Below are 13594 nucleotides of genomic sequence, written 5' to 3' on the forward strand. Positions count from 1 at the left end.
CTCTTCTGTGAGTTGCCTGTTCATGCTTTTTACCCATTTTTCCATCCAGTTGTGTGTTCTTGCCTCAGGTTTGACTGTCGTGGTAGTAGTACTGAGTCATGGTGCAGGGGAGTGAGGCTGGATCAGATAGCACCCCAGGCTATGGTGGCTCATGTGGGGTTCACTCTTTTGTCTTTTCATTGAGGATCCGTGAGGGCCAGGCACCGCGATAGCCCTTCCTCATGTATGGCCTCATCTGCCCCCCGACAGGAGGTCTGTCTACCTTCATCTCAGGCTCTGAGTGAGGCGGAGGCTGACCAAAGTCACATGGCTGTTTTGTGGCAGAGCTGAGATGGGTAGTGAGTTCTCTGATGCTGGGATATTCTTCTCCTTGTGTGAGTCTGCCAGATTTGAGATTCTTGAAGATGCCACGTATTTGAGAACCTTGTCTTGCTGGGCCATGTGGCAACCAAGTGAGCACTGGGATCAAAGTCACATGGCCAGGTTTCCATTCCAGCCCCACCACTACCTTGCTGAGGACTCTGAGAGAGTACCTCACCTCTCCTATCTCAGTCTTCCCATCTGCAGAATGAGGGAGTCGCGTGGCAACGTTGTGCAGGATTTAAAATCCTGGCACCTGTAAATTAGGGCCATCAGAAGGTATCCCTTTGTCCCTCCCAGGAGGCTCACATGCCCATCTCAGACAAAGATGAGCTCAATGAATTGGGGATGCATGCACTGGGTTTTTTTCTTGGTGCAACAGAGTGAGGAGATGCAGAGAAGAATAGGGAGAGGCTACCGGTGCAATTGCTAATCTAAGCTCGCCATTTTGACTCTACCTGTGAATTGTGTCTGCCAGTCTGTCCACCTCTCACCAGCTCCACCACCACCTCCTGGTTCACAACCTCCATCTTTAGAGACTTGTTGCCCAGACAGCTACATCAGCCTCCTCACGTACCCCCGCCTCCCCAGCTGCACAGCCATCCGGCATAGCATCTTCCCAGCATTGCTCTGATCATGGCAGCCACCCCCCCCCCCAATGTGCAAAACCCTGTAGTGGTTTACTGTTCCTCCAGGAATAAAATACCAACAGGCCCCCTGGTTCTTTACAGACCCCTGTGACCTGCACCCAGACCCCCTCTCCCCTCCATCTCCAGCCCCTCTGCCTTTCTTTCCACCCTCAAGCATACCAAAGCCCTTCTCACCTCAACGCCTTTGCCCTGCCTTGTCCCCTCTGCTGGGATGCTCTTTTGTCCTTCCATTGAGGACACCCATGGGTAGCGTCGACCACCTGTCCCTATCTGCCCCTTACCTTGCCAGATTTTTCGTATCACTTCACTACTCCAGGGCATATTCCCTATTTGCTCATTTGTGCAGCACTGTATAACAGTTCAGCCCCTAGACTGCCCGCTTGGTTCTTTTCCTGGCTTCCCCATTTACTAGCTGTGGACCTTGACCACACGGCAGTGATAATAGTGTCTGCTCCATAGGTTGTGTCCCATGGGCTGAGATCATTTAGTCTCCATGAAGCATTCAGAACTGCGCCTGGCACATAGGATGTGCTCCGGAAATCATAGTTGTGATGTTGCTATCATCTCTCTCTTGGGCCAGAAGGCAGCTCTGTGAGGAAGCAGATGGAGGCCTCTGACATGGCGCCTGGTAGATGGAGGGCATGGTGACCACAGACGGGCACCAGAGGATGTGGGGACCTCCCTGGGTACTGGTGCAGACACCTGCCCTCAGCTCCCTCTGGAGCAGGAGGCAGAGGAGAAGGGTGAAAGGGAGCAGCTGCCAAGAGATGGCAGGTAACCTGCTTGCTCCAGCATCATGCAGGTCTCAACCCAAATGCCACCTCTTCCAGGAGGCCTTCCTGGACTGTCCAGCCTGAGATTGGTCAATCTGTTCTGATGTCTTTACAGCACTTACCACCTTCAGAAGGGACATTGCTTACTTTTGCAAAGATGTGTCCAATATCAATCTTCTCCCTGACTGTGGGGGTGTCCATGGAACCCAGGCCTGTCAAGCATCTTCTCCTGGGATGCCCCACCCAGGGCCTGGCACACAGTAGGTGCTCAGAGCACACATGAAGAAACACATGACCCCGGAGCTCCTCTCTATCCTATGTGCCAGCAGCTGCTCTGAGCCCTTGAGGACAAGGCCCAGGTCTTATTTACCTTCTGACTCCCAGATCGGTGGTACCTTGCACACAGGAAGCACTCTGTTCCCTCTGTTGTGTGAGTGGATGCTTTTCATTCTGACCTCAATACGAGGCTGAACATTCATTCCCGCACATTTCATTTTAATCCGTTTTAGCCTGGCATTCTGTTGGCTCTCCCTTCCACCTTTGCATTGGCTTCAAATGGGGTAAACATGCTAATTAGGTCAAGGCCTAGGGAAGACCCCTTCCCCATGGCATCATTCAAAAAGACGCGTTCCCAGGATTTGTTCAGCAGAATGATACTGTCCACCCGCTCCCTTCCTCCACCAGTGTCTCTGGAGAAACATAGGAGGGCTCCCTGGATGACAAACTGGGGAACTCCCTACTTGGGGGAGCCAGAATGCCCACCAGCGTATTAAAGGCCCTGAAAAGTCTTACAGACAAGAGAGCAGCTTGAGCAGGCTTTTCCTGAAGGACCCACTCATCTCTGACCTTGGACTCACTGACCATCTGGTAGAATGCTCTGCAGAGGCAGCCCCTGCCCCCCACCCCACAAGAAACACCACTCATATATATATATATATATATATACATATATATATGTGTGTGTGTGTGTGCGTGCACGTATATGCATATATATGTATATCCCATTTATATATCACATTTTATGTATATATCATAAAATACACACACACACACACACACACACACACACACACACACACATATGACGTTTTCTTTGTCCATTCATCCATTGATGGACCCTGAAGTTGTTTCCACATCTTGGCTATTGTAAGGAATGCTGCAGTGAACACAGGGTGCAGGTATCTTTCCAAGAGAGTGATTTTGTTTCCTTTGGATATGTATCCAGAAGTGGGATTGCTGGATCATATGATCATTCTATTTTTAATTTTTTGAGGAACCTCCATACTCTTTTCCATAGTGGCTACACCAATTTACGTTCCCACGCATACAGTGTTTTTATTTATTTTTCCCCTAGGTGCTTTTGGTTGAATTTGTAGAATTTAAATGCTCATGGGATCCCACACCACAAGCTTCCCTTGCCCCACCGTGTGTCCGCCATTCATTCATTTATCGGTCCCACAGATATTTACTAGAATCTTCTGTGTGGTAGACTGATGAAATGGCTCTGCCTTCAGTGTGCTCACAGTTTGGTGGGGACAGACAGCAACATCAGAGCAGAAAATGTGCTCTGGGATCTCATAGGCGAGGAGAGGGCACCAGGCAGGTAGACTGTAGCACAGAAGGCTGCCTGCAGGGGTCATCTGTGATGGGCTGGTCCACACTAGAGGGGGGAAGGCTGTAGCAGGGGAGAAGCCGTCAGGAGAGGCTTGCAGGTGTGACCCAGCCCAGAGCCAGGGGGTCCGGAGTGTGATCCGGACACCCTGGACTCTAGGGTGTGGGGGAGGGAGGGCAGAAAGAGGCTGGAGAGAGAGGTGGGCATGAATCAGTCCGCCAGTGCTTTGCCTGGGAGGGGAGCTGTCAGAAGAATTTCTTTCCCTTGTGTCAGGGGAGAGACAGGATGTGGGAAGATAATCACATTCTTAGCACATATAGAAATTTGCTCTGTCCCCAGCATTATTGTCAACAAAGAAATGGTGATTTCCCGACATGCGGGACGGCTGCATTCTTTTCCAGATACTCACGACCTCCTGTTTGGTACTCCCCCGCCGGAATTTTTCCAGGGATGGGCACAGATGACCTAGGATCCAAGCCCTGGGAGGGGAGTACCACCCTCCTGTGTCTGCACACCGGATGACTTTAATGCATTTCTAGGCTTTTGCTCCTGTGGCACTCTTTAGAGCAGGGTGACCCGCTGGGCCTAGGTTCCCTCGTCTGGGAATCCGTGCCTCACACAAATGGCTCCGTCTTTTTACCCATTTCAGGCTGTGAAAACAGCCAAAGCACACGTCTGGTGAGCTAATGACTGCTTGGAAGGATGGATTCGAAGGCCTTTCCAGTGAGTGAGAGAGACAGAAGCAAGGGGCGGGCCAGCTCCACTTTCTCTCTGCCATTTCTTAACAATGCGCCATCTTGCCTGAGCGAAAGACCTATTCTTTCCCTATTCTTGCTTAGAATGCAGCTAACAAAGGACTTTTTGTCTCCTTTGCATTTTTTTTTTTTGCAAGCCTCAGTTCATCCTGGGTTTTAGCTCTCCTGACACTATTCTTTGAGATGAGTCTTTTGTTATAATGTTCTCTTTCCAGCTTTCATATGGTGGACAGACACACACACACACACTCACATGCTTACACGCTTTTACACACACTGTCATTCACTCATTCAACTATGGAGGCTACGCAGATAAATAATCCAGCTCCCCACAATCTAGTGGGAAGAGACAGAATTCAATTCAACACCAAGTAAGGAGAGCTAAGGTGCTGAGCCACAAGCAGAAGGAGGGGCATATCAGGAAGGTCCCTCGGAGAGGGGGCACTGGAGCTGGTGAACCAACAGTGCATCTTGTAAGAGCTACTGGTTATTGATCCCTTACTAGGTGTGGATAGATTCTGTCATGTGCTTTGGTTTTTTAACCATCCAAGCGACCTTAAGAAGATGACTATATTCCCAGTTTACAAAGGAGGACACTGAGGCCTTGAGAGGTCAATGAACTCATCTAAGGTCCTGCCACTGGGAAGTGGAACCAGAATGTGAAACCAGATTTATCGCCTCCAGGGCCCTGCTTTGAAAACACCTGCCTCTCACCAGGCAGATGGGAAGAAGACCATTTCCAGGCTGATGGAACAGCACGCTCAAAGGCATGGAGGCAGGAAGGGGCAGATGTTGACCCTTCGTGGACGGTCAGCAGGATGCGCTGGCTTTGCCCAGTGAGAAGAGAGACCCTGAGGTGAAACTGAGGCAGGAGAGAAGGGTGGAGACTGGGGGCCTGCACATGCCCCTCCCCCAGTTTCCAGCTCTAAGGGCCTATTATCTTAGCCAGGCTCAGCCCAGACATGTACTCCCAGCACCCCCAGTTCTTCCAGTTGTTCACTGAGAAGCTCTCTAGTTCCTCTGGATGGAGACAGCCAGGTGTGGCATTCTGAGCCCAGAAGGGCTGTGAGTTGCCATGCCACGGGACTGGCAAAAGCAACCTTTTTCCATCTGTATATTTTCCAAATCATCATATATTTCAGCCCGTGTCACTGCAGATTGCTCACTCTCTGACCCATTGGCTTTAAATAGCAAAAGAAAAAAAATACAATGCACTTTGTGGTTTCCAGTAAGATACCGTAAATACACCCAGATAATATTCCGGTGCAAACCATTTACGGTGGCTGCACAGGGCGGTGGAATGGAATCTTTCGGGCAGGCTTGGTCATCAGTTTATTTCCTCTGTACCCACCGGGATCGTTATGGAGCTGGGCTGTGTGGAGGGCACCATTCAGGCTCCCCATGTTCACCTCAGTGATAACACTTTCCTGAGCACCTCCTAGGGCCTGGGCTCTTTACACAGAGGGTGCACTACTCTTCATGGCAACTTGGCAGTGTCCTCCTGGTGGTTCTCATTTCACAGATGGGAAAGTTGAGATTCGGGGAGGCAGAGCCCTTGCTCAGGGTCCCCCCAGCCGAATAAGGAGTAGAGAGGAGGAAGGACGGATAAGCTCCATCGTATCCAAGTTCTGAGCTAAAGCCAGTTACCTGGGCTTCTGGATGGAAAGTTTACCGGGAGATGTGGGTGCCCTGAGAGTTAAGGAGGATGTGGTGGAGGTGAGAGTGGGGACCCCATGCTGGGAGCCAGGAGAAGAGCCTCGTCCTAGTCCCCCTAGTCTCGCTGAGTCACTGGTGACCTTGGGCAAGTCTCCTGGACTCCATGAACCTATCATTCCAGGAGGAATTTACGTCTGCGGCTCTGGGAGTCTGTTCTCTGATTCTGAGGATGCCTCTGTGCAGGGCAGGATGGTGGAGCCAGCAGAACCTGCCACCGCCCTTGAGAGCTTCGGCTCCCCTGTGCCCCTGGCTCTCCTGCTTCTGCCAACGGCTCTTCTGTGTCAGGGTCATCACGCGGGCTCCTCACAGAGAGAGCTGCATAGCTGGCTCCTCTGAGCTCTAAAGGCACGACCCCCGGTGCACCCGGCTAGCAACACTGCCCTGTTTTATGTTCTTCAGAGTCCTCAGCTGCCACTGAATGATGTGATCGTGCTGTCTGTTCCCCTATGAAGGCAAGGCCATGTCTGAGTCTCTCCTGTCGGTATCCCCAGGCCCCAGCACATGACAGGTGCTTAAGAAATATCTGTGGAGTGATGGCACAGGGCACATGGCTTGGTCCAGGAGATTTGATGGAGGTTCTTCCTCAGCTCAGGGGTAGGAGAGACAGGTAGACTCTCCAGGCAGAGGGGGGTGGGTCTGTTCTTGGAGGGTGCGTGGTCAGCAGTGGCCAAGCCCAGCATGTGCTGCTCAGTGACTCCATGTGGAAGATCTGGAAAAGTGCCTGGGTCGGGGTCAGGAGGACTGAGTGGGTGTCATGACCTGGAGGCAGGAGAGTGGGTCCGACTCTGGAGCTGAGCCAAGTTTAAGTCCTGGCAGGTTGCGTCACCTCTCCAGGCCTCAGTTTCCCCATATGTAAAATGGAGATAGTAATGGTCCATATCTCATAGGGCAGTTGCCAGGATTGAGTTGATCTATATTGAGTGCTTAGGAAAGAGCCTCTCAAATAATAAGCATTTTATGACTTTCCCATGCTTATGATGAACTATGCCATTGGGCATAGGATGTCATAAACAGACACCCTAAATGCACTCTTGCAGATGCCTCATAAGAGACAAACAAGGTGACCTTCAGGAAATCACCCAAGCAGCTGAGACACGGGCTGTCCTGGGAGCCCTGAGAATGGCCAGGGTGTAGGGCATTGCCCCGGAGTGGTTGGAGATAGCATGTGACCTCGAAGTTTGCATCCTGGCTCTGTCTGGGCAAGTCATTCTTCTGAGCCTCAGTTTCCTCACTGATAAATCAAGGTGTTACTCATGTGGGATGGGTGCAGGAAGAGCCCACGGATGGATGCAGTGTAACATGGCCTCTCACCTTGAGAGTCTGAGATTTTAAGATTCTGGAATCCTTTTCTACCTTCTCCCTGCCATCAAAACCGGCTCTTAGCTTAGCAAGCCATCTCACTTGAATGGGTCTTATAAATTATTTGTTGATAGGTTTTAACTGATAACCTAATGGCATCTCTTGACAGAAATAAAGGCATTTTGATAAGCATCCATGCCTTAAGCCAAAAGAATCTCTCTTAACCGTGGGCTTCCAGATGCAACGAGGAACCAGGAAGAGAGGTGGGTGGGGCTGAGAAAGGACACTTGGGTCTAGAATCCCAGTTGTGGCCAGTTTGTAGGTGGGTGGCCTCAGTGAATCACTTTTACCTCTCAGAGCGTCGGTTTCCTCATCTGTAAAATTGCGGACAGTGACGTCTACCGATAGGGCAGTTGGGAAACACGACACAGAGAGCCAAGTATGGGCCTAGCACATAGTAGGTGCTCAACAAATGTTACTTTCAGGCCTTCTCCCTGAACCCAAAACCCCCCTCAAAAACCCCAGCTTCTGGCTAACTCTGTGCTGGTATCTTGGAGGAAGTAGGCTGAATGGGCTGAGTTCACCACTGCTCCCCACCCTCCTGTCAGACCTTCTCTGAACTTTTCAGTCGGGGTTGTTTTCCTAAGGAATAGGTGAGCAGACTTTCCCAAATTGCCTAGCCGGGAGCCTGGCAAATAAGCCCTAAATAAAAGTTGTTGGCCACCGTTTGAAGCTTTCATTCATTCATTCATTCATTCATTCATGCAATGAAATTTACCGAGTACCTACTATGTGTCAGGCCCTGGGGACCCAATGGGGAACATGACAGAGTGCTTACCTTCAAGGAAATTATATTCCAGTGGCGGGGGGGGGGGGGGATGGGAGTGGTAGGTGTGTGAGGAACAGACAATAAGCAAATCAATCTAAAATGGCAGGAGGGCTATGTAAAAAAACTAAATGGGGGGGGGGAGGGGAGTTTTCTTTCTGTATCTCCCAACAGTGTGCCTGTAATTTTATCAATTATAATCTCTGCAATACTCACTGCAGTTTAAGCACCAGCTTTGTGCCAGGTGAGACCTATTTCTTCCTACAGAGTAGGTGACACGAACAGGTATGGAAATGGAGACGAAGAGAGGTTAAGTGACTCGTGCAAGGTCATCCAGCTCCTGGCGGGGTTGAAATTGGAAACAGACCTGCTCCTTCATTCATCCCTCACGCATTATGGGGGGGGGGGTTGTAAACAATGGAAGCAAGACAGATGTGGTCACTGTCGCCTTGTGAACCTGCAGTTTGGCTGGGCAGGCAGACATGGCTGGCTCAACCCCACCCACTTGCCTCTGTGTGAGGCTGTCTTATCCTTCAGGGCATTATGGAGCACAGTGAGGCAAAATGGGACCTGGGGGTAATAATAACAAAAACAACAACGATGCTTGGCATTTACTGAACACTTACTACATGCCTGGCTCTGTACTCAGCCCCTTCCCCTCGTTCTGTGGTTCAGTCTGCTCAGTAGCCCATGATGCCTAGATGCTGTCATTATGCCCATTTCACAGAAGAAACAACAGAGGCTTAAAGCGGTTAACAGGCCTGACGTTAGATACGCAGGTAGCCTGATGCACAGGCCAGTTTCCTCAGTGGTCAGGTGGGGGGTGGGGGAGAAAGGGAGGGGGGATCAGGCAGTGCCAGTCTAATGTAGGTGGGCAAGGCCCACATCAAGGTCAGTGGCAGGGCTCACAGTGACCCTTTAGCACCCCGAGGCATTGGGCTTGAACAGCCAGTACTTGGGTCCCTGGGAACTCTTAAGCCACAATTTTCACTTTTCAGGGGCAGTGGGTGCTGAGGTAAGAGCCAGCTTGGCGGGGAGGGGCAGGCCGTGGCCCATGATGGGACTTCACTGTGGAGTGGGGAGGGGGGGTGGGGTCCACCTTGAACTTAGGAGAGTTAACTGTGTGGGGGTTCAACTATGCTTCCCCAACCTAAGTGTACCTGGGAACAGAAGCCGTGTTTAGTTCGTTGTCTGCCCCTCACCACCTGCATTGGTGTGCGCTGCTCAGGGGGCTCAGAGGGACCAGGGGCAGGTCACCTGCACTGCACACAAAATTACCACAAAGGACGCTGGTCCCACCCCTCCCCACCCTGCCCCTGGCCCCGCCTCCAGGGAGGAGTCTGGGAGAAGGGCAAGTCTCAGATGACCGGCCTGGCTCCCCGCCCCCTCCTCAATTTGCATACTCCATTCTTGGTCTGATAAAGGGGACACAGTCTCCTTTCAGCTGCTGCTGCACCTCCAGCCATTTAATCCCTGGGGACAGACTTGATCTATATGGGGTGTCTGGAGGCCAAGTCAGCAGCTCAGCTCTGTTGCCCACCCGTTGGGTGGCCCCAGGGCAAGCCAGACCTTTCTCTTGGCCTCGTTTTCTTCAACCATAAATGAAGATCAACGTTGCCTCCTACTCTTTACCTCCTCAACCTCTCATAAAGAACTGTTACTTGGGTAAGGGGCATTAAGGAATCTGAAATCATTGTTGCACTATATGCTAACTAACTTGGATGTAAATTTAAAAAAAAATAAATTAAAAAATAACTGTTACTACCGTATGAATAGAAATTGTAATAAATCTAGTATCTGGGGCCCCTTTCTCATACCAGGCTCTGTGCTAAATGTTTTATCTTTGTTAGTGTTTCTAATCCTCTCAGCTACCCTAAGAAAGTGCGTGGTTGCCGTCCCTATTTTATAGTGGAGGAACTGGAGCACAGAGAGGTTAGGTGACTCACCTGAGGTCACACAGCTGGGAAGTGGTGGAATGGGAATGACCCCCATCCTGTTCTCTTTATGCTCTCCATCTCATTACTCTTTCCTTTGGTGTCACTGAGGGTCTAATCTCACTGTTGGCTGAATCTAGTATATTATTTCCTCGTGTGTTTCGTACTCTGCTGTGAGCTGGTGCCTGGCAGCTTTATCTTTGCTTCTCGAGGGGTCTTAGGGAATGACCGGCCTGGGGCCAGTCTTCCCCCTTGACTTGGGAACCCCTGAGCATGCAGAAGGACAAGTCTGAGCCATATCTCGAAGGCAGGGACAAGGCTCCCAGTTTCCAGGATTCTGATGTCCTCACCCCTTACCTTCCCACCTCCTGTGCTGCCTAAGGTAGCTTGTTTATTGTCCTGCTTTGCTGGGTGTGTGTGCGTGAGCAGCGACTTTCCCAGCGTGCCCTCTCTGCAATTCTGTCCATCAAGTAGTAGCTCCTTTCCAATGTCCTGCCCCTCTGGGACCCAGGGCCTGATCACCAGGCCTTGAGGCCTTAATTCATGAGCTCCCTTTTCTGCAGAGCCCAGCAACACAAGATGGCCACATCCCATGCCTACTCGCCCTGCTGGTGATCAGTTCTGTCCTCAACACACGGCCCCTACGGGTTCCCTTGCCTTCCTGTGAGCCCGGCCGCGCAGCGGACGATCTTACGCAGCATTTCTTAATTTCACAGAACGAAAGCATTGTCAGGAATCCAGCCTGCCCGAGGTCCAGCCTGTGCATGTGCCCACACTGTGGCTGTCCCCTGTCCACGCTGGGGCTGTCCCCTGTCGATGCTCCCTTGTGCTCAGCGCTCTGCAGGGCACGTGTTATACACACACGGTTTCTAATACTAATGTGATCGATAAGGTGTGCAGGGTCAGGAACCTGGTAGGTGCTGAAATAATGCCTTTTTCCAGGTTCGAGCTTGAGGTACAGTGAAAAGGAGAGAGTGCCCAGTTTAGGGGTGTTTGGTGAGCCAGGCACTGGGCTAAGCAGGTCACCCCCACTCCTTTTCCTTCCGAGCAGCTCCTGTCAGGTAGGCACTGGCATCATCTGCATTTCACAAGCAGGGAGACTGAGGCTCAGAGAGGACAAGGAGCTTGCCTGAGTCACAGACCGGAAGTGGTGGGGCTGGGATTGGAGACGCTGTGTGAACAGGGGTGCCACGGACGGGCTGGCACGGCATGGCGGAGCAAAGCGCCCTGGTAGAGCGAAGGCTGGCACGGCATGGCGGAGCAAAGCGCCCTGGTAGAGCGAAGCCATCTGACGGGTGGGCAGGCTGATGTCAGTCAGACAGTGGGAGAGCAGTGGCTGGGGATGGGGTGGGAGGCAGGCTCTTTGTGTCTCAGCAGCCCGGGTGGGCGAGGCCAGGAGGTGGATGAGGGGTGGATGGGGGAGGCATCTACCTGAGTGTGCATCAGTGTGACCTGAGGCCCAAAGCAGCTTGGAGGTTGCCTCACCCACTGCTGAGGTCACGTGCATCACAGCACCCTGGAACCCTCTCCCTGCCCCTTCATGACTGGTCAGCCCTGCCTCATCTGCCTGCTCTGGGTGTGGGGCCTCTTCCTCCAGGGAGCCCTCCCTGAACCACGCCACCCCACTGTGAGAGTGGACTTGCTGAGGGCTCACTGGGGCTTCCCAGAGAGTGCCTGGGTTCATCTTCATTCCATACAGCAGATGCTGCTCTCGGACCCATTTTACAGATGGAAACACTGAGGCTCAGAGAGGTTAAGGGGCAGGGTGGCAGCGCTGCTGTGCCCCAGCTACTCAGGACCCTTTTACTCCCACTTAAAGCCCTAGCACCATCCTGCAGAGCCTTTGTAAATCCTTACAGGATTTACGCCATCTCCATGCAGCTGGGAAGGCCTGTGGGAAAGGTGCCCCCCAAACGCCCTCCCTCCCCTGAACCTTCCTGTCCAGGCTCCTTCCTGCCCCTTTCCACCCTGACTGTGCGCAGTCCCCATCCCTTCCCTACACCTTGCCGTGTCTATCAGACTGATGATGCCTGAGGACACAGACACGAAGGGGCCAGGTCCCAGCCTTCTCTGGAGAGGCTCTGGAGAGGCTCACAGTCTAGTGAGAGGACCATGGAGAAGAGGAGGGGATGGGCCTTATAGGCGACACACAGCCATGATAATAGGGACCACAAACGCAAGACCTGCTGTGTCAGGCAGGTGCCATGAGCCGGGCACGGAGTCGAGAGCTTGACACGGACAAACTCTTAACGTTCTCTGTCATTGCTCTGAGAAAGGCACGATGGCCATGTCCCCATTTTACAGCTGAGGAGACTGAGACACGGGGAGGAGTCGTCATTGGCTGAAAGTCCCAGAGCCAGGGATTGACGGTCCTGGGATCTGAGCCCAGGCCTCTGGCTCCAGGGCCTGTGCACACTGGAGGTGTTTTAAGAAATGCCGCTTTGTAGTGTGTTGCCATTAGTGTGCACACAGTTTACACGGCCACATCAAGTGTGGCGGGGAGTGGGTGGGAATCGACAGAGAGGTCCCCTCATCCAACCCTCCGGAAGCCGGACAACCCCTGCGCCGCCCAGCTGACACCCCAAGGGCATTCAGTGACAGGATTGAATGGGTGTGTGCATGCTGGCGGGTGTCGGGCATTGTCATCGGCCCCAGACGGAGCTTTCTCGGGCAGTGAGGAACGGTAGGCACTTAGTCCGTCTTTGCAGAGCATTACAGTGAGCTCGGCTCCCCTTCTTATCCAGGCTGGCCTTCTCCCAGGGTGCCCCAGACTTGACCCCAGTCTCTCCACTCTTCTCCCTGCAGGGAGCCGGGAGGCTGCCTTCACGTACGCCATCATTGCCGCCGGTGTGGCCCACGCCATCACAGCTGCCTGTACCCAAGGCAACCTGAGTGACTGTGGCTGCGACAAGGAGAAGCAAGGCCAGTACCACCGGGACGAGGGCTGGAAGTGGGGTGGCTGCTCTGCCGACATCCGCTACGGCATCGGCTTCGCCAAGGTCTTTGTGGATGCCCGGGAGATCAAGCAGAATGCCCGGACTCTCATGAACTTACACAATAACGAGGCGGGCCGAAAGGTAGGCAGCCAGGGAGGGGAGCCGGGCGGCTCTGGCAGATGTGCTGTGAAACAGCTTATTCCTAACGGCTGGTGTTGGGTGTCTGGTGGTGAGCCCCAGGGCTCTGCCCTCAGCCTCATTCGGCTGGACTCTGTCGTCGATTTGCTGCTGGTCAGGATCTGGGTATGGCGTGAAGCGTGTCAGTTACTGGAGAGATTGAATAACCGAGTCTCTGGTAAAACAAACTGGATGGAACTCGGCAAGATGGAACGAGGGACGGATGTGATGTCTTATCCTTGGGCCCACAAAATCAGCTATACAGATCTCTGATTGTGGGGAGGAGGTGAGGTGAGTTCAGTAAGAATCATCCCTGTGGAGCAGCTGCCGGGGCCGCTGAAATGTCCTTGCTTACCTTAGTCAAGATATGGGTGACTGTTCTGTCTTTCTTGCCTCCTGAGATCCTCCTGGATTCTGGGCTCAGCTTAGAAGAGAGTCAGGGATGTTTCGGAATGTTTCTAGTGGAGGTGCTGGGATCGAAAGGGGGCTGGACATCTCTTCCCATGAAGAGCTGGCTGTCCCAAGGCAAGGGGGCACATGGGTCTTCAGGCCCAGA

The 13594-nt window shown here is 52.6% G+C and overlaps 1 protein-coding gene across 1 annotated transcript in view; it reads left to right on the plus strand.

The window, feature by feature from the left end:
* WNT7A (Wnt family member 7A) overlaps positions 1–13594 on the plus strand; it is a 63269-nt gene that overhangs the window by 11443 nt on the left and 38232 nt on the right. Inside the window, exon 3 of the mRNA XM_043588234.1 lies at positions 12731–13002. Coding sequence (XP_043444169.1) covers positions 12731–13002 — 272 coding nt within the window. The remainder of the gene's footprint in view (positions 1–12730; positions 13003–13594) is intronic.

This window comes from Prionailurus bengalensis, chromosome A2 (genome assembly GCF_016509475.1).
Source record: "Prionailurus bengalensis isolate Pbe53 chromosome A2, Fcat_Pben_1.1_paternal_pri, whole genome shotgun sequence".
Taxonomy (NCBI): Eukaryota; Metazoa; Chordata; class Mammalia; order Carnivora; family Felidae; genus Prionailurus; species Prionailurus bengalensis.